The 22,670-nt window shown below is 42.4% G+C and overlaps 1 protein-coding gene across 1 annotated transcript in view; it reads right to left on the bottom strand.

The window, feature by feature from the left end:
* Positions 1-509: 509 nt before the first annotated feature.
* LOC146206358 (uncharacterized) overlaps positions 510-22,670 on the bottom strand; it is a 54,745-nt gene continuing 32,584 nt past the window's right edge. The window contains exons 7-9 of the mRNA XM_084591027.1: positions 12,912-12,971; positions 12,736-12,790; positions 510-6,491 (exon numbers count right to left, since the gene is read on the bottom strand). Of these exons, the coding sequence (XP_084447153.1) occupies positions 6,424-6,491; positions 12,736-12,790; positions 12,912-12,971 (183 nt within the window). The 3' untranslated portion in view covers positions 510-6,423. The remainder of the gene's footprint in view (positions 6,492-12,735; positions 12,791-12,911; positions 12,972-22,670) is intronic.

Genomic DNA, 22,670 nt, shown 5'->3' with positions numbered 1-22,670 from the left:
TGGGCATTGCTGTTAAGCCTTTTTGCTAAAGCTTACCGTATAAAGTCTACACTTGATAAAGTTTACCTTCAGGTTACGCACAAAAAGTAGTCCAACGAACTGCACATTTTGATCTTTCTATGTCAGCTGCTCCTATCATTGCAAAGCAGATTTTGCCAAGTGTTGTATTGTTCACCCAGTAACAGTGTCTTCCAAGACACAGTACAGCCTTCAGACTGTGGGCATTGCTGTTAAGCCTTTTTGCTAAAGCTTACCGTATAAAGTCTACACTTGATAAAGTTTACCTTCAGGTTACGCACAAAAAGTAGTCCAACGAACTGCACATTTTGATCTTTCTATGTCAGCTGCTCCTATCATTGCAAAGCAGATTTTGCCAAGTGTTGTATTGTTCACCCAGTAACAGTGAGCATATTTGTGAATAAACTTGATATGACACTGACTAAGGGTTCCAGTAATTATGCTCTATTTTCACTGCGTCCAGCAAAACAAACAGGCATGTGGAAACGGAGTTCTTCACAGCGTACTTTATTATGCTTTGCATATAGTAGGTACATGGGCTCAGATCTCCAAGAAATACAGCAGAACCATGCCGACATGTTTCCAGTTCATACGCTCAACAATGCGGACAGTAAAAATGCCTCATATAGCTTACACCTTTTTTCTTCCAGTTTCCAGAAAACAATTTTCTGGCTACTATGTTCAAACTTTTGATGCACTGTGGTTGTATACTTTTAGCAATCAACCACACGTGCTAACATAAGCGCAGGCTGAACCTGGGGGGTCCACCTGAGCTGGAAAGCACCGATGCTCACATACTGTGGTGGCAAGGCATGGTAGAAAGGGGTGGATTATCAAAGAAGCCGAGAAGTGGAAGCTATGGATCCGAAACATGCCTCTTCCCATGCAGTGGAATAAGGTCAGTTATTAATTTCTTTTTTAAATATGGCCATAGCCTCCCATATTACCCACGATCGGTCATAGGTGCACACATCCAAAGATACCGCCTGTCACATTCAAGGCTGTGCTGGCAGCAGGAATAGTGCCCGTGCTGCAGCAAGATAGCAGCCACTAGTGTGCGCCGCTAGTGGTAAGACGTTGTTCGGGAAATTATACTTTATGCTGATCCTGCTGCCTTTCCTACGGAGAAACGGCACATTCGCTGAAATTGCGCAAACTGTGTCAGTAATAAAACACTGCAACATTAAAATACGCCCCTTTCCTTAGTTAAATGTCTGACTCTAAGCAAGTAGGAGCCTCTGTGCCGCTTTTGACTGTCCAAGTAACTTCCTAACACCGAGATACGCGTCCCCTGTTCGAACAGCGACGTAGACAGCACTGCTATAGACTCTAGAGGTAGGCTGCCTCGTCTGACAAAGAGCCATTTAGTAACTTCCTGTCACCGAAAACAATCCTTGGTTGCATAATCGGCAACTCAACTGACGGGGGTATAGCGATGTGCAAGGACCGACTCGCGCATTTTCTTCAACTGCAACTGGAGATTAGTACCTTAATACATTGTCTTGAATATTCTTTGTATTTGACTATAGCAAGATGAGCATAGTTATGTGCCTTACATGGCAAGGTTGTCCTTAATTTGAGCACAGCTGACTGAAACCATCATTCTGACTTCGACTATCGAGAGTATTTGCCGCTATTGTCACTGCCGCACTTCATTTCGTTGAACAACAAGAAATCCTTCAACAGCTTTCTGCGTTGGATTAAAGCTTGCTTGTCCACATTCTTGTTAATTGCGCTGAAAAAGATACTGACACCAACTCGTTTAACTTCCAAAATTCTGTCCAATGAGTGACTTGAGCCAGCTCCAGACCCTTACATTGTACCTAAGCCAGGAATAATGCATTGCTGCAGGTATAACAGTGCTAACGAGGACGCAGAAAACTTTATGAGGGGTGTCGCTACTTCGTTTTGTGACTTGAGTTTCTTCTTTTTGTGACTCACATGAGGACAGTTTACAAAAGCGGTGAGGAGGTTGTAGAAATGCAAGAGAATAAATTACATAGCATTGGCACTTACCACCTCTCAGATTTGTCTACTCATTAGAGAAGCCATATTTTCTTAAGATAGCATCTATCTATAAGCCTTTTGAAAGAAACAGACCCCACTGTAAATCTGCAAGAAGTGCACTCCTTACTGGCTACGGCCAGAGGACAGAGAGAAGCACCCAGAAACAAGAAGGCTTGCCATTGCCACCAATGAACCATGTGTTGCAAATAGGTTTCCACTAAAGACAATGCAAATGCCGACTGAATTCAGCAAACATTAAAAGATAAATGGTTTATGAGGTCTAACACCCCAAAGTGACTCAGGTTATGAGGGATGCCACAGTAAAGGGTAACGGACAATTCCGATCACTTGGGGTTCTTTAAAGTGCACGGACATCACACAGTACATAGGCGCTTTGCATTCCGCCTTCATCAAAACACAGCCGCTATGGCCAAGATTGAAGCTGGGTCCTCCTGATCAGGAGTATAGTGCCTTAACCACTGAGCCACTATGGCAGGGAGATATAAGCAGACATTCACGTTTGTAACAGCTAGCACAGGTGAAATTGCGTACAACACTAACCTGCGACACCAATAACGTAAAAAGGTCTCGTATACACGATCACTTACACATGGCACAATGCCACAGCTTACGAGTGCATTTTGCTTTTGGATATTTGTCGCCGATGAATATCCGGCACAAAGCGAAAGTGCGGCCACTGGTGAACACAAACGACCCCCCCCCCCTCCCCCCCAAATGGTCAAAGCATGGTGTAACTTCTATGACTATGGCAGCTATATAATGCAGCCAGCACACAGCTACTTTGGCATTGACACATACTGGCCTTGATCAACTGCTTAGCCGATGGTGCCAATGGTGCTAGTACAGATTTCCCAACGTCGATTTTGTGAAAACCATTCTTGCGCGGGCAGAGGCGACTTATTTAAGGCCAGTGGGCGTACAATTGGAAAGTCAGCAAAATATTGGGAGTCTCCCAAGCGAATCAGGAAGGTTAGCAGATATAGAGTCACTTTTGGGATGCCAAACACCATAAACCAAATTAACCAGCATTTAACAGTTATGCTGCCCGAAATCAGGTGTTTTTGATCACACATTTTCTTGTGGATTTATTATTCCACCACATTCTTTTAAGAAACATATTAACAAGGTTCTGCTGCATATCATTTACGAGCACTTCAAGAGACACAGCATTTACAAGCTTTTGAAGGAATACAGCCCTTATAGGCTCTCTAACTGGATGGCAACAGAAGTAAGCATTTGTCTTTCTCTCTTGCAAATCAAGACGCAACAGACATGAGCGTTTGTTTTTCTCTCCTGTTAATCAAGACACAACAGAAGTAAGCACTTCTTTTTCTCTCTCTTGCTAATTGACACAACAGACATGAGTGTTTCCTTTTCTCACTTGTTAATCAAGACACAACAGAAGTAAGCGTTTGTTTTTCTCTCTTGTTAATCAAGGTACAACAAAAGTAAGCAATTGTTTTTCTCTCTTTGCTAATTGACACAACAGACATGAGCGTTTGTTTTTCTCACTTATTAATCAAGACACAACATAAGTAAGAGTTTGTTTTTCTCATTGCTAATTAAGATGCAACAGACATGAGCGTTTGTTTTTCTCTCATGCTAAACATGACACAACAGACATGAGTGTCAGTCACTTTTGGGATGCCAAACACCATAAACCAAATTACCTAGCATTTAACAGTACACTGCTCAAAATCAGGTGGTTTTGATCACACTTTTCCTGTGGATTTATTATTCCCCTGCATTCTTTTAAGAAACATACCAACAAGGTTTTGCTGCATATCATTTATGAGCACTTCAAGAGATGCAGCATTTACAAGCTTTTGAAGGAATACAACATTTACAGTGGCAACAGAAGTAAGCATTCGTATGTCTCTCTTGCTAATCAAGACGCAACAGACATGACGGTTTGTCTTTCCCTCTTGTTAATCAAGATACAACAGAAGTAAGCATTTGTTTTTCTCTCTTCGCTAATTGACACAATGAACATGAGCGTTTGTTTTTCTAACTTATTAATCAAGACACAACAGAAGTAAGAGTTTGTTTTTCTCATTGCTAATTAAGATGCAACAGACATGAGCGTTTGTTTTTCTCTCATGCTAAACATGACACAACAGACATGAGTGTCAGTCACTTTTGGGATGCCAAACACCATAAACCAAATTAACTAGCATTAAAAGTTACACTGCTCAAAATCAGGTGGTTTTGATCACACATTTTCCCGTATGATTAATTATTCCTCTGCATTCTTTTAAGAAACATATCAACAAGGTTTTGTTGCATATCATTTATGAGCACTTCAAGAGATGCAGCATTTCAAGCTTTTGAAGGAATACAGCATTTACAGTGGCATTAGAAAACAGAAGTAAGCATTTGTACGTCTCTCTTGCCAATCAAGACGCAACAGACATGAGCGTTAGTCTTTCTCTCTTGCTAACAAAGATACAACAGAAGTAAGCATTTGTTTTTCTCTCTTTGCTAATTGACACAACAGAAGTAAGCGTTTTTTTTTTCTCTCTTGTTAATCAAGACACAACCAAAGTAAGAGTTTTTTCTCACTTGCTAATCAAGGTGCAAAACAGACATGAGCGTTTGTCTTTCTCTCTCGCTAATCAAGACGCAATAGACAGGAGCGTAGTCACTTTTGGGATGCCAAACACCATAAACACATTAACTAGCATTTAACAGTTACACTGCTCAAAATCAGGTGGTTTTGATCACACATTTTCCTGTATGAGTAATTATTCCCCTGCATTCTTTTAAGAAACATATCAACAAGGTTTTGTTGCATATCATTTACGAGCACTTCAAGAGACACAGCATTTACAAGCTTTTAAGGAATACAGCATTTACAGTGGCAACAGAAGTAAGCATTTGTATGTCTCTCTTGCTAATAAAGACGCTGTTGACGCAACAGACATGAGCGTTTGTCTTTCTCTCTTGTTAACAAAGATACAACAGAAGAAAGCATTTGTTTTTCTCTCTTTGCTAATTGACACAACAGAAGTAAGCGTTTGTTTTTCTCTCTTGGTAATCAAGACACAATAGAAGTAAGTTTTTTCTCACTTGCTAATCAAGGTGCAAAACAGATATGAGTGTTTGTTTTTCTCTTTTGCTAATCATAACACAACAGACATGAGCGTCAGTCACTTTAGGGATGCCAAACACCGTAAACCAAATCAATTAGCATTTAACAGTACACTGCTCAAAATCAGGTGGTTTTGATCACCCATTTTCCCGTATGACTAATTATTCCTCTGCATTCTTTTAAGAAACATATCAACAAGGTTTTGTTGCATATCATTTACGAGCACTTCAAGAGATGCAGCATTTACAAGCTTTTGAAGGAATACAGCATTTACAGCGGCAACAGAAGTAAGCATTTGTATGTCTTGCTAATCAAGACACAACAGACATGAACATTTGTCTTTCTCTCTTGTTAACAAAGATACAATCGAAGTAAGCATTTGTTTTTCTCTCTTTGCTTATTGACACAATAGAAGTAAGCATTTGTTTTTCTCTCTTGTTAATCAAGACACAACAGAAGTAAGTTTTTTCTCACTTGCTAGTCAAGGTGCAACACAGACATGAGCGTTTGTCTTTCTCTCTTGCTAATCAAGACGCAACAGACAGGAGCATTTGTGTTTCCCTCTTGCTAATCAACTCACTGGGCTTCACACAGTGATCTCATTACAATATCAATATAAGAGCACTCAATAGAGCACACAACCAAAGCAAAAAGTTCTTAGAGAACAGCTTGGTACAACAAGTGCCAATACAATCCGAGCACAAACACACAGACGCAGCACTATCATCAGAGGATTGCCTAAATAGCAAAATATGCATCACAAAGGAATGGCTGCGTGAAGACTTCTGTTCTATAATTTTCAAACAGCAATGTTTGATAGCCGAGGAAAAGGCCAGGAGTACACTTAAAAAAAAAGGGGGAGTTATAAAATAACAAAAAAAAATGCATGTAAAGATGAAGAAACACATGAATCATCCAAGCCTTCTTGAATGCTCTGAATGGTACTACAACTGTGCAACAATACTACAATTTGAAGTGATTATGGGAGGTGAACATTATTTAACAAGACTGCAGTGATGACTCGGAAGATGTATGGTGCATCTTGAACTGGCAAGCACAAGAAAAGGATGAGCAAACTGCCTTAGTTCCTCTCTGGCCTAAAAAATGAAAACAAAGAAAAAGTAGATGAGCATGCTTTCCTGCTCTGGTAGGCGAAAAACACTCAACAGTCACATTACAGTGACAATAACAAAAACGAAAGATGGGAAGGTAGAAGGGTAGGGAAAGACAGAGGCAGGAAGGTTTACTAGAAGAGGCACACGGCTGAACCCCCCTTTGGGGCCCATTTACTTGATGTCCTTGATGTGATTCTTCAAGTATTTCATCATCCCAAACATGCGAACACGTTTCTGGCCTGTGGAACAGAGAATAAAGAAAGTATGCAAGACATTAGCAACATTAATAATAACTGTCATAATAGTCAAGTGAACTGAAAAATATTAAGCATGTGAGCCAAAATTAAAAATGAACACATCACACACACACCAGAGACCACACAATCTGCAGCAAGGACGTCACCATTTCAGCCAAGGTCCAAGAATTACCATATGCTAGGTCTCATATGACTTTGCAGGCTTATAAAATATTTGACAATTTACACGAATAATCTAGTCAGCATTGCTTGTTTGTTTTCAGCCCATTTCATTAAATTTCACAAGCATTAAAAACAAAACAAAAAGGAACTGAACATAAATGCTACATGATAGCTACATGATACCATGGAAACACTGTTGAGCAAATTATGAACAGCCCTCACACAACCAGGCAGTATATTATACGAAATAAAAGGTGCATGCCAAACAGTCTCTAACCTATGTTAATTATAAAGGTGCCCGTGTTTTCTTGTGAAGGGGAAACCTTGCTAATGCAAACGTAGAACATCAAACATTGCAGCGTACACTTCCTTTAAATGAACTCGAAGATACCCGAAAATCTGTTTGTCTTATCAGAAGTTCATCTTAACTGAAATGCCCATAAGCAAAAAGTACTAGGCGAATAGGCTAGATGCATCCAAATATATTTTACATTAAACAATCAATAAAACAGTCTTCGAGAGAGCGAATATTTGCAAATAGAGCACTTATTACACAATGCATGAAGCAAGCTGTACACCAAGATTATTAAAATAAGCTTATGTTATCTTGCTCGAAAATGGTACTGATCCAGCTTTCTTTCCTTCGCTGTCTCATTTTTATCTATCTATCCCACATCAGCTGCTATTTTTGTGTTTCTTATTATCACTTTTGCTTTCCATCCTGCTCTGAGCACTTCGACGGTAGCTAGCAGAGTGGCCATGTCTCTCTCTTTTTTCGCTCCATCTACACCAAAGCTATTATCCTCTCCACAAGCAGGTACAGCCTTTGTCAAAACTTTAGAGCCCAGAGGTTTGCTTTTAAGCCGTATATTATGACTTCTTTAATAATCGTGGAAGTCCTAGCCATTGTAAAAGGTAAGACCAAAGATCTTCTATCCTTTAGTAAGTATGGAAACCTAGGAATGCATTACGAGCCAATAGTATGGCGCAGAAGTAGACCCCCTGGGCTCTAAACTTTTGACAAAGGCTGTATATCACGCGCCATTCCATACACCCCAGGCAATGCGTGTTGAAGTTTCCAGTCCTCAGCAATGGTGTGCAGAAGCCTTCCTGAGGGGGTGCACTTTCTTGTGAAGGAGCATGTAACATTCCCCCCCCCCCCCCCCCCCCCCCCTTGATAGTGCTGTGCCCTGTGCCCAGCGAGTTTCCCTGCACGGAGTTGGCACGGTCCGCAGCCGCTCTAAAAGTTCATTTTAATTGAAAGTCACACAAAAAAAGTTCACCATAACGGATTCTTTCTCACATTGAGTCCCATGAAAACCAATTAGCAGTCTGACAATTTTGGAGCACCATTTGAGTTCTGAATACAAGTGATTTTGAAAAGTTGCTCGAGTAAAAAAATAAATTTTCACACTGAAAATGGAGAGAGCTACACTTAAAGCACGAGTGTTAACCATGCAACTTCAAGCATGTTATCTATTCATCAAGGGCAACGATTATTACTAGCTGCCTGTGAACACTGTATTGAACGGGCTAGGTTCTCTCTACATTTTTAACTTTACAAACCACTACCACAGGTTTTATGCAAATAAGGGTTCAACTCCTTGACTAGGAAGTGAATCTTTAGCTGTTCGCTGTTGGCAACTGTGCACTGTGCAACACATCTAAGGTGCGACTAGCCTTTTTTTTTTTTTTTGGGGGGGGGGGGGGGGGGTCTGCAAGGTGCATCGATTAGTATAACTGGGATCCCCAGAAAAGGTGTAGGTGTGTGTAGTTGTAATTATCTGCAACAGATGGAGGGAATATTAACCATTCTGGGTGGGAAATGTCAAGCTTGCAGCACGGAGGCTCAAAAATGGTCCATGTTTTCGGCAGACGCAAAAATCAAAGCCTTGCTTGAGAAAAATGACATTGATGCCTGCATGTTTCTCTGTTGGATAGTTAAGACTTCCACAAGTGACAGTAGCATATGCAATGTAAAATGAGCCAGTGTTCAAGATGTACCACAATCAGGCTTTCACTATCACACTAATAAAAATAAGGCTGGACACCAAAACATGACGAATAATACATTGTGACTGCTAAGGAAAAAGGAATTGCATTCCATACGATTACTGTAATAAACTCTCAAATTCACACCCCATAAAGAAAACTATTCAGGGCAGAGGACAATGACACGAAATCCACAGTTAAATGGTGAATTTTCACTAATTAATACTAGAGACTTGCTTGAGTTCAAACTGACCTCGCATGTCCAGACTTTCTTGATATATAAAGTAAACAGTAACGCAAATAGTATGTACAAAAAAAAAAAAAAGCTCATGACAAATCACATATCAAGCAACTCCTGGAAACTAGACCATAATTATTCCATAATTATACCATAATTGAAAATGTTGCAATGGCAACACATTTGCTATTTCCGTTTCAGAAAGCTGAATTTTTTTTTCCCCCCCTTAAATTCAGCTTTAGGCTGTGACTTACAATGTGAACACAGCTTTTCTTCTAGCTTTTCAATACACGTGTGGTCACCTTTTTTCTTACTTTTCTGTACTTGATTTTCCCACTTGATTTTGTTTCAAACGTGGTGGGCAAATCAAGTAATGAAAAGGAAAGAAGAATGGATCGCAAATAAAATTTAACATTCATGAGTAATTCCAACATTGAAATAGATAATATGAAAGACAAACTATGTAGCAGCTACTATGCTTGGCTTGCAAGATCAATGCAGCTCAAGAGCAGGCTTTCCAGACTGACTCTAAGCAGGGCAGTGCAGTGCCTTAAACCAGAAGTGCACAAACTCCTTGCGCTGTTTTATACCTATTCCGCGAAAAATGCTTTATAACATGGCTACATCTATTGTAGTAGAACAGCAACCAGTACAGAACAAGGCAATATATGCAGCGCTACTGTCACGACCAACGGGAAAAAGGTTCAAATAGACAAAATGTAGCACTTTATGATCCTTTAAAGCAAATTGTACCATTTGTAGGGCTTTCTCAGCTCTGTTGACATTCATGGCAAACCACTGGATTAATTTCAGCCAGTTATTTTCTGACTTGGCCAATTTTTCTACATTATCCCTGACACTACCCCATTTTTCCAGCTGCACAATGATTCCCCTGATAATTTCAGGTTTTCCAGGTTGCTTGATACCTTGGTGCCAGCAATGCTTAATGCAAGGTGAGTCAACAGCTTTGAGGTCACTGCGGAATTGATGCACTGTCACATTTGTATGCCATACGAATGCAGAGAGTCCCATGCGTGCTCAAGAAGCAACAAAAGCAACACACAGCGCTTGCAAAGTGGTCGTATCTATCACGATGTTAGACTCACATCAAAGGTGGATGGACTACAACTTGAGATGTGTAATTTAACAGACGGAATTTTTACCCAAACACCTCAACTTGGCCCTTCTCAGAACGCCATGCAAATGTACTGAAGAGAGCTGAGCTATCCAGCTTGTCACGGTTGGCCAAAACAATGCGATGGAGCTCATCCCAAAAGAACAGTGAAGGCAAGCAGAGAGATGCAAAACTCTATGTGGACCATCATAACAGCTTATTAGAAAAAAAAAATAAAAGAAGTACATCCATTCTTAACAGAAAATAGTCAATGCCTATTATTCCTGCCCAGCAAGCAGTCAAAGGTCTGTCTTGAAAGCTTCAATCAATAGATGAGTACACGAGTGAATAGTATTCAAAATTTTGGATAGGAATTGAATACATTTGATATTTGATTCAATTTAAATATATTTGAAATTTTCTAATATTAAGTAGAAATCAAATACCTACAGACTTTCATAAATGCGACCACAGCAAAAGCCATAATGCCTAGGCAATCTAAAAATAAAGTACTTAGAGAGTCGGGGAAAACAGTAAAAAGACATCTTTGTCTTCTCAGTCAGTTATCACGTGAGCTGGTCATATAAGGGGATGTCAATAGGCTTAGATAGGCTTCATGAGAAGTCATGTAAGAGGGCTTTCCACACACCGTGCATGATCAGAACAAAGTGGCCAATCAACTGCTTCCAACAATAGGAATGTGAAGGCGACTTGTCCTGCTGCCTTCACAATTCTTTTATTATGAACTTCACCATATTACTTTGGTCAACTATGATATGCAAGATATCACACTTGCAGAATTTTGCATGGCATTCCCAAAGAAGGGTCAAGTTGAGGTGTTATAAGGCAGGGCAAGTGTTTGTATAAAAATCCTGCCTGTTGAATGTTGCATTGTAACCCATGCACCTCTAATGTGTGTGAAACAACAGGATGATAGGAAGGCTACAGTTGCTAGGATGCTGCACAAAGTCTGGCGGTGTGATTTCAGTTTCTGAGCTTCGCCGCCAGTCTGCAGCGGTAGCAGTTACTGGCCACCCATCCACCAGCCATATTCTGGAACCAGCTCGCCGCTTTCAGATGATGACTGACGTGCGGATTTACACATTACATTACATTTACACATTACATTTGTTACGGACGGCAAATAAGCGGGCAATGGTGCGGGCAGGAGCGCTCGAGCTAAGCCCTCCGCGATTCATTAAAACCATCTCACTGTCATCGGACATCATCTCTCTGTTCTCTGTTCTTTGTGTTCATCAGCTTGCCACCCCGTAACAATATATATATATTTTTCAGAAGCAGCTTCACTGCTCTGGCTTTTAATGTGTGTTCCCTAAACTTGTGTACATATTACTCTTCCAGCACACCTAAATGCATCTTCATCAATTTTGATTTGATTTGATTTGATCAAAGGCTTTTAGCTCTTATGGTGACGCAGCCTACTTACAGGACTTCACCTCATTTTCAAATTTTCGGCAGTTTTTTTTTTTTTTTTCATTCAAGGAAAGAGGGCTTTATTAACTTGACAAGCTGCTAATTGTTGCATTTCTTTAATTCCAGGTTTTCGTTATTTTTAGTTGCTGCTCATGTGTCTTTCATGGATTTTATTTTGTTACTTATTTTGCATGACAGGTTGCGCAATCATAATCAAACATTATGAACTTTAGAAGGCAGAAAGCCTGGTGACAGCAGTAGTCAATGTTCATTGTGGGGAATGGTGTGCATGGAGAAATTGATCTGCCAAGTAACAGACCTGTGGATCAAATTCCCGAGCTTAATTAATTCATATTTAAGTGTAACTACAATAAAGAAATTTTTGGCAGATAAACACAAAGCTCTACCAATTCCCCTCGCCAATCACTCAGTATACAATCCGTGCATGTCAAATTTTGTTTTGCATTGTGCTCACAGTCCAAATTTTACTTTGGTTGCAGAAACCATATACTATTCGGGAAAAAAAAATAAAACAATAATAATAAAGAAAGAAAAAAAGAAAAGTAAACATTTGCCCGATTAATTTTTTTTCTTTTTGGACTTGAAGGCATTTTTTTTTTTCGTAGTATTATTATGCACTTTGTATTTGAAAATTAAAAAAAAAATGAATGACAGCAGCTGTACACAGTCAGATTTACAATACTGACATGCACTGTAACGTCTTTCTTGCTGAAAATGCCTTTACACGGCAAACACCCTGCTCTGACAGCAGCTTACATTTCAGTAGTAACCTGTAGCAATCCCCGAACACTACTGAAATCACCAGTGTAACTGTGTTGTTGCAATACCATGCAGCATTGTAGAAGATGAGAGCTTCCACAGAAGTGAATACAAATATAAAAATTGGCTGGAAATAAAATACAATCTTTTTGAATATTTTAAGAAACTTAGTTCATATAGTTGGACTTTTCAACAAAACACAGCTATGAATAGAGAGATATTGCAAGCAAGTTTTATTTTCATCCATCATCAGTATAATTTGTTATACTACCTGTGGCTTGCCAGATATTAAATAAGGAAGTAGGAATTATAGTAATATCAATAAACTTAATTTTGTAGGGTACTATTTTGTTTACAATTCTCTGCTGAAAATGCTGTCAGTGAAAAAAAAAGAAAAGTCCAATGTCATAGTTTGACTTTAATATACACAGGAGGCAATGCCGTTATTTACAATTAAGACCCCACACAATGTAGTAAAACCAAGTGATATTCAAAGAAGTTCTTACCAAAAACCTTCAACAGCTGAGGATCACAGAGAGCAAACTGCCGGTTCGACGGGTCCTGAAAGGCAAGCGGGCAAAAAGCACAAAGGATAATGTGCTTTCATTGCAAAGATCAAAACAAGAGTGACATCTCCCAAACACAGCAAAAGAAATGTAAAAAAAAAAATGGGCAAACTTACGAAAAGGTTCCGCTCACGAACAATCGACCACATTTTCTTCACAACATCACTCCTTGCCATCTGCAAAAAAGACCGACCTGTATTGTAGATCATCAGCTTAATAAATAGCATAACTATTGGCACAATACACCAAGACAATAATGCACCCCCAGGAATTAAAAATGCAAAGCCAGGTATGGCTGTCAATTTCCTCAAATTTTTAGCCTCGATCCACCATGTATTACCACCTATAAGTCTGTTCTTTTTTTCTAAATGCTTCCATTTGAAATGAAAGAAGGTGGGGGGTTCGATCCACACAAGAAGTTCCCGTGTACTGTGGTTCCAAGGTAGTTTTGGTCGAGCTACGGGTTACCAGTATAGTTGAACCTCGCTGCCATAAACAGCACCAACAAAATATTCCCAATTAGCAATGGAACCAATTTCTTGCCCTAATGAACCATTTTTGGGGCGCGTTTCCGCTCCAACAAAGTTTTAGATGCGTGAAGTAGGGTTTAAAAATGTATTTGAAAATAAAATAAGCATATCGCCCCCATCTGCGCACTTCCATAGGTTTACACTGCTTTGTTTCACAAAAAAAAAAAAAAAATTCACTGGACTTGATACGTGTTCCTGCTGATCCACCCATTCCGACATATGAAGGCTGCCGTTGAATGGTAGTGACAATCGGGCTGGCTGCCTTGGTACAAGGCGCAGGTGAAGCTCCCATTTTCTTCAGAGCCAGAACTGCAATCTGTATCTTACATCACATAACAGTGCATTTGCTCTTCTGGTCTTTTCCTCCCTTGAGCTTGAACACTGCACTTGACACTAGCACAGTGACTGTGTCTAGGAAGCGGTTTCTTTCTTCAGAAGACAAGGCACCAACAATCAGCGAGGCAACCCATGGCAGGATAAATAGGAGATGTTGCAGCAGACTTCAGCATCTCACAGAGCTTGTTTTCAACTAATCTTAAAATAAAAGACGCAATATCCATAGCTCTTGGGGACATGGATGAAACTGAAGACGCTGACAACGTTCCAATGCAAATGGTCACCGAGTGTGAAAATTGCACACGCACTCATGGCAGAAAAGCAATAAACAAAATAAAAAAGCAGTAGCTGCTAACCGACATTGCAAAATGATATTTTTGGACTGCATAGTCCAATATGAAAGTGTTTAGGCTGATTTCGCCTCAACAAAATTTTTTGTAGGCCCTGTCAGCTTCATTGTAGCAAGCCAGTGCCAGTTTCCAGCACGATGCAGAAAGCTCCTATGCAGAAAAATTTAAATAAAGATAAAAAAAGGAGAGACAAATAGTTAATTTGTGTGCAAATAAGCTCTGCCACGAAAATTCTAACTGCACGCTGTTTGCCAGGCTGGCTCATGCTGCGGCCACTTTCTCTGACAAGATGAAGACACCATGAGAGCCAACTGTGAGTAACCTCCGGAGCACACATTAAGCCAAAATTTGAAACAGCATGGCCATCGACAGTTCAGTTTACCACTTCGGCCAGCTGCACGCAAGTATTGAAGGCAAGATGGTGCACGATTTCCGAGCCTTTGGCCCCCATTTGCCTCTGACTGCTGGCCTTGCAATTACACCTTTAGCTGTTATTTTTTTGTTGTTGTTGTTGTTGCTTTGCACTGCATGCACTGCGATGCCACATAGTGCAGAGGACGAAAGAAATGATGGACAGTGTATGCATGGACATTTGGATTCTGGGGCCGGTAAAAATCTGACTAAAGTTAGAATTCGCTTCCGCCGTATGGGACCCTCATCTGTCAAACCTTTTCCTAATATTAGAAAAAATTCAAAAATGAGCTGCACACTACTTATTCCAACTATTCACATTTCTCTAGTGTGTCTGCCTTAAAATAGCGATCATCCTTACCTAATCCTGAATGGCGATGAAAAGTGTTTCGATTGTGCCTTTTTCTGAAATTTTATTATTCCCCTCTAGGGAGCATCGATCATGTCCCCAGCCCACCATATCTCCAGCAAAACTGATCATCAGAAGACCACCTACCCACCCCCTGCTCATCTCCTATCATTTTTTTTTCATATCTAGGGAGTGGTATGATTTTCAAGGTGGAAGCTGTGCACCTTAACAAACTTATCCAATTCAAGAAAAAGACTGAAGTCATCATTTTGTAACTGCTATGCTCATCCCTCATGTAATGGTCCATTCGTGAGGCCTTTGAGGTACAAAAATTAAACAAACAAACAAATAAATAAATATATAGATAAATAAAAATATCTGTATTACCCAAAAGTTCGAAGTTATCAAATTTCCCTAAAGAACTGCAGAGAAACATTTTCATACAGTAATTTCATCTAATGAGATTTGGAATATGGATGCCTACACATCTGAGATGAACATTACATGAAAATGACAATATTTCGTGATTTAGTTAAGTGCTTAGCTTTGTGCATGCTATTGGGAATGTTGACCAGAATAGTCAGCACCTCCGGGGCCCTTTTCGCAGTGCAACACAGTAGCAGTGGTGCCTCTTCACAAATGGACCCCTTGCCTTTTGAGGGTGCTTCGCCGTATGGAAGATACAGTGTAAGTGGGGGAAATAAGTGTGGGTGTTGTAACGGCTTGATGCCACCCCAAAATTTATTATTTGTTACTTTTACACTGTACTGCTAGACTCAAGGTGAGGCTGCAACCAGGAGTGGGAGACATGAAGTACAGCACAAATAACACATCCGAAAAACAAACCAAGGCACAACAAGCCTACTTTCACAAACTGATACGGACAACCAAGTATCGTAAAAAAACCAAATATAATACCGACCCGAGTATAATACGAGGTGCCATTTGGGGGTTACAAAACGAGGAAAAAATAGTTTTCACCCCCGTATACTGCGAGCGGGGGGAATTTTTCGAAAGCCTTTATTTTCACAGCACTTCGCACTCTTCATTTCATGGTCAGTCGTCGTCTGTCACACTTTCTTCAGAAAGTCCTTAGTCAGACATATCCTCCCATAAGAAGTCATCTTCCGTCCTGTTGAGTGCATTGGAGATGCTGCATTTCTTAAAAGAGCAGGAAACAAGCTCCTCAGGAATGCTGGCCCAAGAATTCGCGATACAGCCACAAATGATCGCTGGAAAGGCTCGCTTCTGTCGCCCGGAAGAAGTTACTTCGGGGTCTCCCGACCTCATCCACTCCTGCTAAAACCGCTTGACAGCATCCTTAAATGGCTTGTTAAAGAGGTCATGCAATACCTAAAATGGGGTAAAGCAAATCGGTCGAGAGATAGGTACTCCCTCACAGGTCAATTCACCGCAAGAATTTTTTAGCTAGCTTCATTAACACCAGAGATATCGGCGATTAAAAATGGCGCTCCTCCTCGCTCCCCTCAACTCAACACTCCGAGACACCAGAAAAAAAAACAAAGAAAACAGCTCGGGAACTCCGCCCCGCTAGCCCCGTCCACGAAGCCTCATCGGGTGACGCTCGGTTCTCAGACTTCCGGTCGTCGCACCTGTTTTCCCAAGAGCGTCGCCCATGCATTCACGGTCTCTGCCTTTCCCGTCCCGTCTGCGTTTGCATAGCTTTCAACCTTGTCTGCTGTCTTCCTCGGCCGCCGGTATCTTCAGTTTCTTGACCCCTCGGAATTGTGTGCGACAGCAGCCCGAACAACTCGGGTCGTTCGCGAGCGCATACCTGCAGGTGGGAGTCCACACATACCGGCGGCCGCCGCGGAGGGATCACTTTTCTTCATATCCCTGTCCCATTCAGCGCAAATTAGCGTGCACTCCTGCCGAGCACGGCTTCTACAAGACCGCTTCTCTCGCGCTGCCTGGGTCAGTCTCTTTGGTACCGTCTTCTGCGGTTTGACCAACGGCGGCCGGTGACTCCTCGGGGAGTTGACGCGATAGCATCGCCTCTGCATGGATGCTGGCTGACGATCGAGCGTGCGAGTTGCCCGCGTGCAAACATATGTCGTCGTCACTTTTAGTCCGGAGCTGCTTTCATTATGGTCGGCGAGAGGCATCTCTTGTGCATAACGAATGGAATGTATACGCGTACGTATCACCGACGAGAGCACGGACTGATGATCGCTACAGAGTTTGGATATCGGATGACAGGTGAGCACGAATTATTAGTCCGCGAATCTTAAAATTGAGATTAACAAAAAGGATAGTGTAGTGTTTTATTTTTTATTTTTTTTTTTTGACGTCCTTTCGCACATCGTTTAGGAAGTGGCAATGCGCAACGTGCACGCGTGTTTATCTCATGTGTACGCATCGTCCGAGCCAGAATCGACGGCGCAAAACATCAGCAAAGCAGCTCGGCACATTCAGTTCGGCAGCGCAGGTTGCCACTGATTTTCGCACCGACACGCAAGAATCGCACACATGAGAATGCGAGCGGCTACGCTAGAGACGCAGCGAAGCGGGTGATTCCAAAACGCCGTCCGCCGTGGCTTCGACACAAATAAGGCCTAGCGACGACCAGGGAGCAGCGCACGGTCGGAGTGCCGTCGGTCGCAGCGCCCGCGGACGGCATCTCTGCGGTAACCTGGCGACATCCGGTGCTGCACATAAGCGGTGCGAATTTGTGTACTTTCGCGATGAAGCTGAGGACAGACCTTTTTTGACGCACGTTTCATTTACACGAAGGTTGATGCTGCCTTTTTAATCGTTACGGTGTTGAATCGGACCTGCGTGCTCTTTTGGCACTGCTGCACCGACGCGCACTTTCAGTCGGACGCACATAGTTTAGGAAGTGCCAGTGCGTAACGTGCACGCGTGTTTTATCTCATGCGTACCCATCGGCCGATCCAGAAACAACGGCGCAAAACATGAGCAAAGCAGCTCGCCACATGCAGTTCGGCAGCGCAGCTGGTTGTCACTGTTTTCCGAAGCTACACGCAAGAATCGTGCACAGGCGCACGCGAGCAACTACACTAGAGACGCAGCGAAGCGGACGATTCTAAAATGCCGTCCGCCGTGGCTGCGATGCAAAAGAAACAAGGCCTAGCGACGAGCAGGGAGCAGCTCACGACCGGAGTGCCGTCGGCCGCAGCGCCTGCGCCTGGCGGCATCGGGTGCTGCACTTAAGCGGTGCGAATTTGTGTACTTTCGCGATGAAGCTGAGGGTACACCTTTTTTTTGACGCACGTTCCATTTAATTATTAACACGCCGCACAAATGGTCGATACGGCAAAGACGAGACGGGACTACAGTACGTTGCTGCGCCGTCGGTCGGTACATAAAGGTTGATGCTGCCTATTTAATCGGTACGGTGTTAAATCGGACCAGCTAGTGCTCTTTTCGCACTCCTGCACCGACGCGCACTTTCAGTCGGACGCCATCACCTTTTCGGTTAACATCGCGAACCGAAGCATCAAACTCGGGTACACGCATGCATTGCAGCACTCGAGCAGACGACTTCCGCAGCTACCGGAAGTGTGTCAGTGACGTAGAGGGCGTCGCGGCTGCAGCCAATGGCAGCCTGTCGTGGCATGTCACTCTGGGACTGGTGACGTAGGAAATCACGGCAGAATAGTACCAAATCTCGCCGCCACGCGGAAATGGCGCAGCCCGCGAATTTCAAAAAACGCTGTCTTTAAAAATTAATAACAAATCGCTGGATTTTTTCCGATGAATTTTACTTTGAACGAATGCTCGGAAGCATTTGTTCTGCACGTTGAAAACGTTTGTCAGTGACCTTTCTAGCCGTTTCATCCCCCCTTTAATACAAACGTCTAGCAGCTGTAACTGGGACGTCATCCCTGCCGGAATGATGAGTTCGGTGCACGATTTGCGCAGTAGCCTTTTTACTAAGTCGGCCAGGTGGCAGCGGAAGGCATCCGGGCAGCCGGCACCACACAGAATTGACCCAGAGCGTCTTCTGTTTAAACACAACATAGGGTAGAAGCTTGCGGCCATCCGCAGTGCAGGCCAGCATTACGGTAACCCCAACTTCTCGTTTTCTGTCGATCAGACACAAACCTGCTTGCAGTCCCTTTCGTTCACTGTGAGTGCCGACGGCATGTCAAGGTACACGGGAGTTTGGTCAGCCTTCCTGACTTGGCCAATCTGGAAATCGTGACTCTTCCGCAGCAATATTACATGCCACTGGAACGCCATAAGCTGTTCCTCGTAGCTTGCTGGGAGTTTCTGAGAAATTGAAGTTCGCCGACGCAACGAAAACCCTGCTCGACGCAAAAAACGAGACACCCAATTTTTGCTCATTTTAAAGCCACTCCACGGAATGCCTTTATCCGCGGCAATCTCCCTAGCTTTAGCTTGGAGCAGCTCGATGCTTACTGCCAGGTGTACTGCACACTGTTCTTTCATGAAGGCGGCGAGATCGTGCTCAATTTCAGGAAACACTCCGTTCTTTCGTCCCCGAAAACTCTTCCCCTTGCCGCTGCAAGTAAATAGGGCTTCCTTCTGTTTTTTCCAGCCCCGAATACTACCCTCAGTGACGCCGAACTGCCGCCCAGCCGCACAATTCTCTATGGTCTCGGCAGCGAGAATAACCTTCCTTTTAAAGGCAGCTGAATACTGTCTTCGCGCTCCTGACATCGTGGGAAATTCTTCCATTCTTTCAATGAGTTCACTTCCACAAGTCAACGTGATCAAAATGACTGAGCAACAACAAACAAATAATGAAGGCTACCGATGCCATCACCAGGTGACGCAACAAAACCGGAACTGTGAATTTGAACCAAAAATTGTTTGGGATCCATATATAATTATTATAATTATTATATATGGATAGGTAGAAACTTGGAAAGGTAGAAATTTAACGGTATAAAATTTGGAAAAAAAAAACTCTTATTATATTCTGTTTTTTTACGGTAAATGCAAGCATGGAAACAAAATAGTATTCATGGTGGAAGAAAGAGAGGTGCTCCGACGGCACGGCCGCGCTGCAGCGAGCGCGCGGCCGCATAGTGTGACCGGAAGAGAGGGCAGCCGCTAGGGGCAGCACGTGTTCTGGGGGCCATCCTCTCCGCCGGTTCTGCTGGCGTGCTTACGAAGCACCGGCGCACGCGCTTATAATTTCGCACTTAAATCAGCATTAAAAGGCCCTAATCCTTAGATATTTATTTTGCGATATTTACACCCCAACTTCTGAGCAGATAGAAACTTTCGTAACGCTGACTAAACAAATAACTCCATTTCCGAGCAAACAGACGCGTCGTCTGCTCGAGCAGAAGACACGCTGCGCTCGCTGCTCCGGAGCACGCACAGGGCGCGCTTCTAGCGGATTGTTGCTACGTCTGGCCAATTAAAGAGAAGCTCCATGACATCATGCCGCCGGTGCAATGCCTCTTGGGTAGCTGTTCAACGCATATGAAATGAAGGTTCACTATTCTATCCGCCCCTTGTTCGCATCGCAACCAGACGCCGACTACATGAAGGTGAAGGAAGCAAGATTAAAGCGCTGTCGGGGAGGTTTGAGCGTCTGCTTCATCCTTGCGGGCATGACAACCGTTGCCACATGAGAAACTGCGCTGCACCAGATAGTATCAGAATGAACGTGGCGCTCCAGTGGCAAAGTGAAGTATCGAACACAAAAAAGCAAAGCTATCTGTAGCCGGATGCGCGTGTCTACCTCTGACAGCATCCACACAGTCGGACGGGGGCTTTTGCCGTGCGTTCGATCTGCGGTTCACACTTCATGCAGGCATGCATAGGCTGGACTGCATGAAAGAAACAAAGAAACCGTGCACAGGAACGAAGGTAATGTGCATCGTCGAATGATTAAAGTAAATGATTGCAGCCAAGAAACATTCTGTTTTAATGAGGCAATTCTCCATGGGCCTTAACAATTTCTTCATTTCACTAGTAATATTTGGAATATGTTGCTTGCTCATTGAACTTTATCGTATTTTGCGAAATCCGTGTTTTGGTGAAGGTAAGACTCAAAAAACATCTCTGTGCTGCCCGATGCCACAAACGCATCAGGAACACCACGCGTACAAATTTCAGAATCATTCACTACGGTGTCTGCCAGATAATTTGCAACGCCAGGACATAAATGAGAAAATACAATATTATGCCACAGTTGAAAAACAGTATGCGATTCACAAATGTCGTAGAATCTTTAATCCTGTGTCGTGCGCTGAGACTTGCGCAAGGGCGTTATTGGAGTGGCCGTAATTACTAGCGCAACGAAATTATGCAATATCTTTTCAATGAATTTGAAAGCTGAAGCAAAGGAAAATAGGGGATAAAGTTTAAGAAATATAAGAAAAATTACTTGTCTTCAAAAGTTTTCATTGCTCGCGCTGTTTTCTTGAAATTACCGCGATCGTATGTCTGTATATTGAAACGTTATATAAATATAAGCTTTCGCAGTTTAATAGATAAATATGCTGAGAACATAGTGTGGAAGTATTGCCACTCCTATCACAAACGGTTTTTGAGACAAAGGCCTGCAAAATAGGCAAAATTTCATTTCCTGGGCCGATTTCGCCCGCGCGCTGGTGCAGTTTTTAAGATGCCAGACTACTGTGCTGGAGCACCGTGGTTCGATCCCGACCGCCGACAGCTGCTTTTCGATGGTGGCGAAAAGAAGAGGCGTCCGATGTCAGTGCACTTTAAAGATACCCGAGTGGTCGACATTACTCCTTAGCCATCCACTGCGGCACATTTTTCTCTCTTTGCGCTTTCACTCCCACACTCCTCCCTTCCCTTAAGGCGCGGGTCAGGTGTCCACAGAACATTTGTGACAGATACTACGCCTTTCCTTTCCAGTGAAAACTAATTATTATATTTTAGGAGATTTCATAAAAACAGACTAGGTGTTTCTTACAAATCTGGTGGAAAGGAGTAGCCGGAACCGCTATGCGGCACCAACTTCTCCTTTATTGTTCATGTAAATAAACAAATCTACACTCCCCCCCCCCTTCCCCCCCAAAGAAAAAAAAGATTATCTGAATACAAACAAAACCATGCATATTTTTAGTGAGACTATTTTCAGCTACCTAACTTTATTATAATTTCTGTAATCAATGTAATCAATAACCAAAGTTGTCAAAAACAACAGAGAACATAAGCGCGGCACTCCACTCCTTCGGTATTATTAATTTCCTATGCCCCGAAAAAAAAATTTGGCAGCACAACCAATTGCAGATATCTTCTTTCCAGTCATCGGGCAGCAGTATATCAAAATTTTAAAATCAATTTATAAGGTCGGCCGACCATCCTTTATTTGATCTTGCATGGAATCGCCCTACAGCATCCTGTCTTCAAGTAATGCACGACCCGCACATGTAATGGCAATAAAAAGAAATGCGAGCAAAGGCGCGCCTACGGGTTCCTCTGTTTAAATTTCTTGCGTGATGTTTACATTTGGATTGCAGCAAAAGCCTTCTACAATTGTCCGTAACGCAATAAATCAGGACATTAGCGTGTTTTTGCTATCAACCGAAAAAGAGAACGGCGAGAAAAAAAATCAAATAGCGGAGTGCGCGAATGTAAGTGTGTTCGGTTTTTTTTTTTTTTTTTTTTTTTTTTTTTTTTTTTTTTTTCAGCGCGACAGTACCTGAAACTTTGCATATGCTGGTAGCTGTGAAGGCTCACATAGTCATCTTGCACTCCTTTGGATGTTCTTTACGCGCCGTTCACAGGAGTGCTTAAGGGGAGATGCTCCTCGCAAACACTTTTTCTTTAATATTGAACCTAAGGTTATGAAACATAGGCCATTTATAGAGTTTTTAATGCAGATTCCAAATATGTTTTTACTTTTCACATATCTTTATTAGTTTTTGTGTAGAAGTGTCTGCAAAAGCACAATATAGGGCC

Source organism: Amblyomma maculatum, chromosome 1, assembly GCF_055883805.1.
Source record: "Amblyomma maculatum isolate TAMU_Amacu chromosome 1, ASM5588380v1, whole genome shotgun sequence".
In the NCBI taxonomy this organism is placed as follows: Eukaryota; Metazoa; Arthropoda; class Arachnida; order Ixodida; family Ixodidae; genus Amblyomma; species Amblyomma maculatum.
The sequence above is the reverse complement of the archived record's forward strand: the minus strand, read 5'-3'. Positions and strand labels throughout refer to the sequence as shown.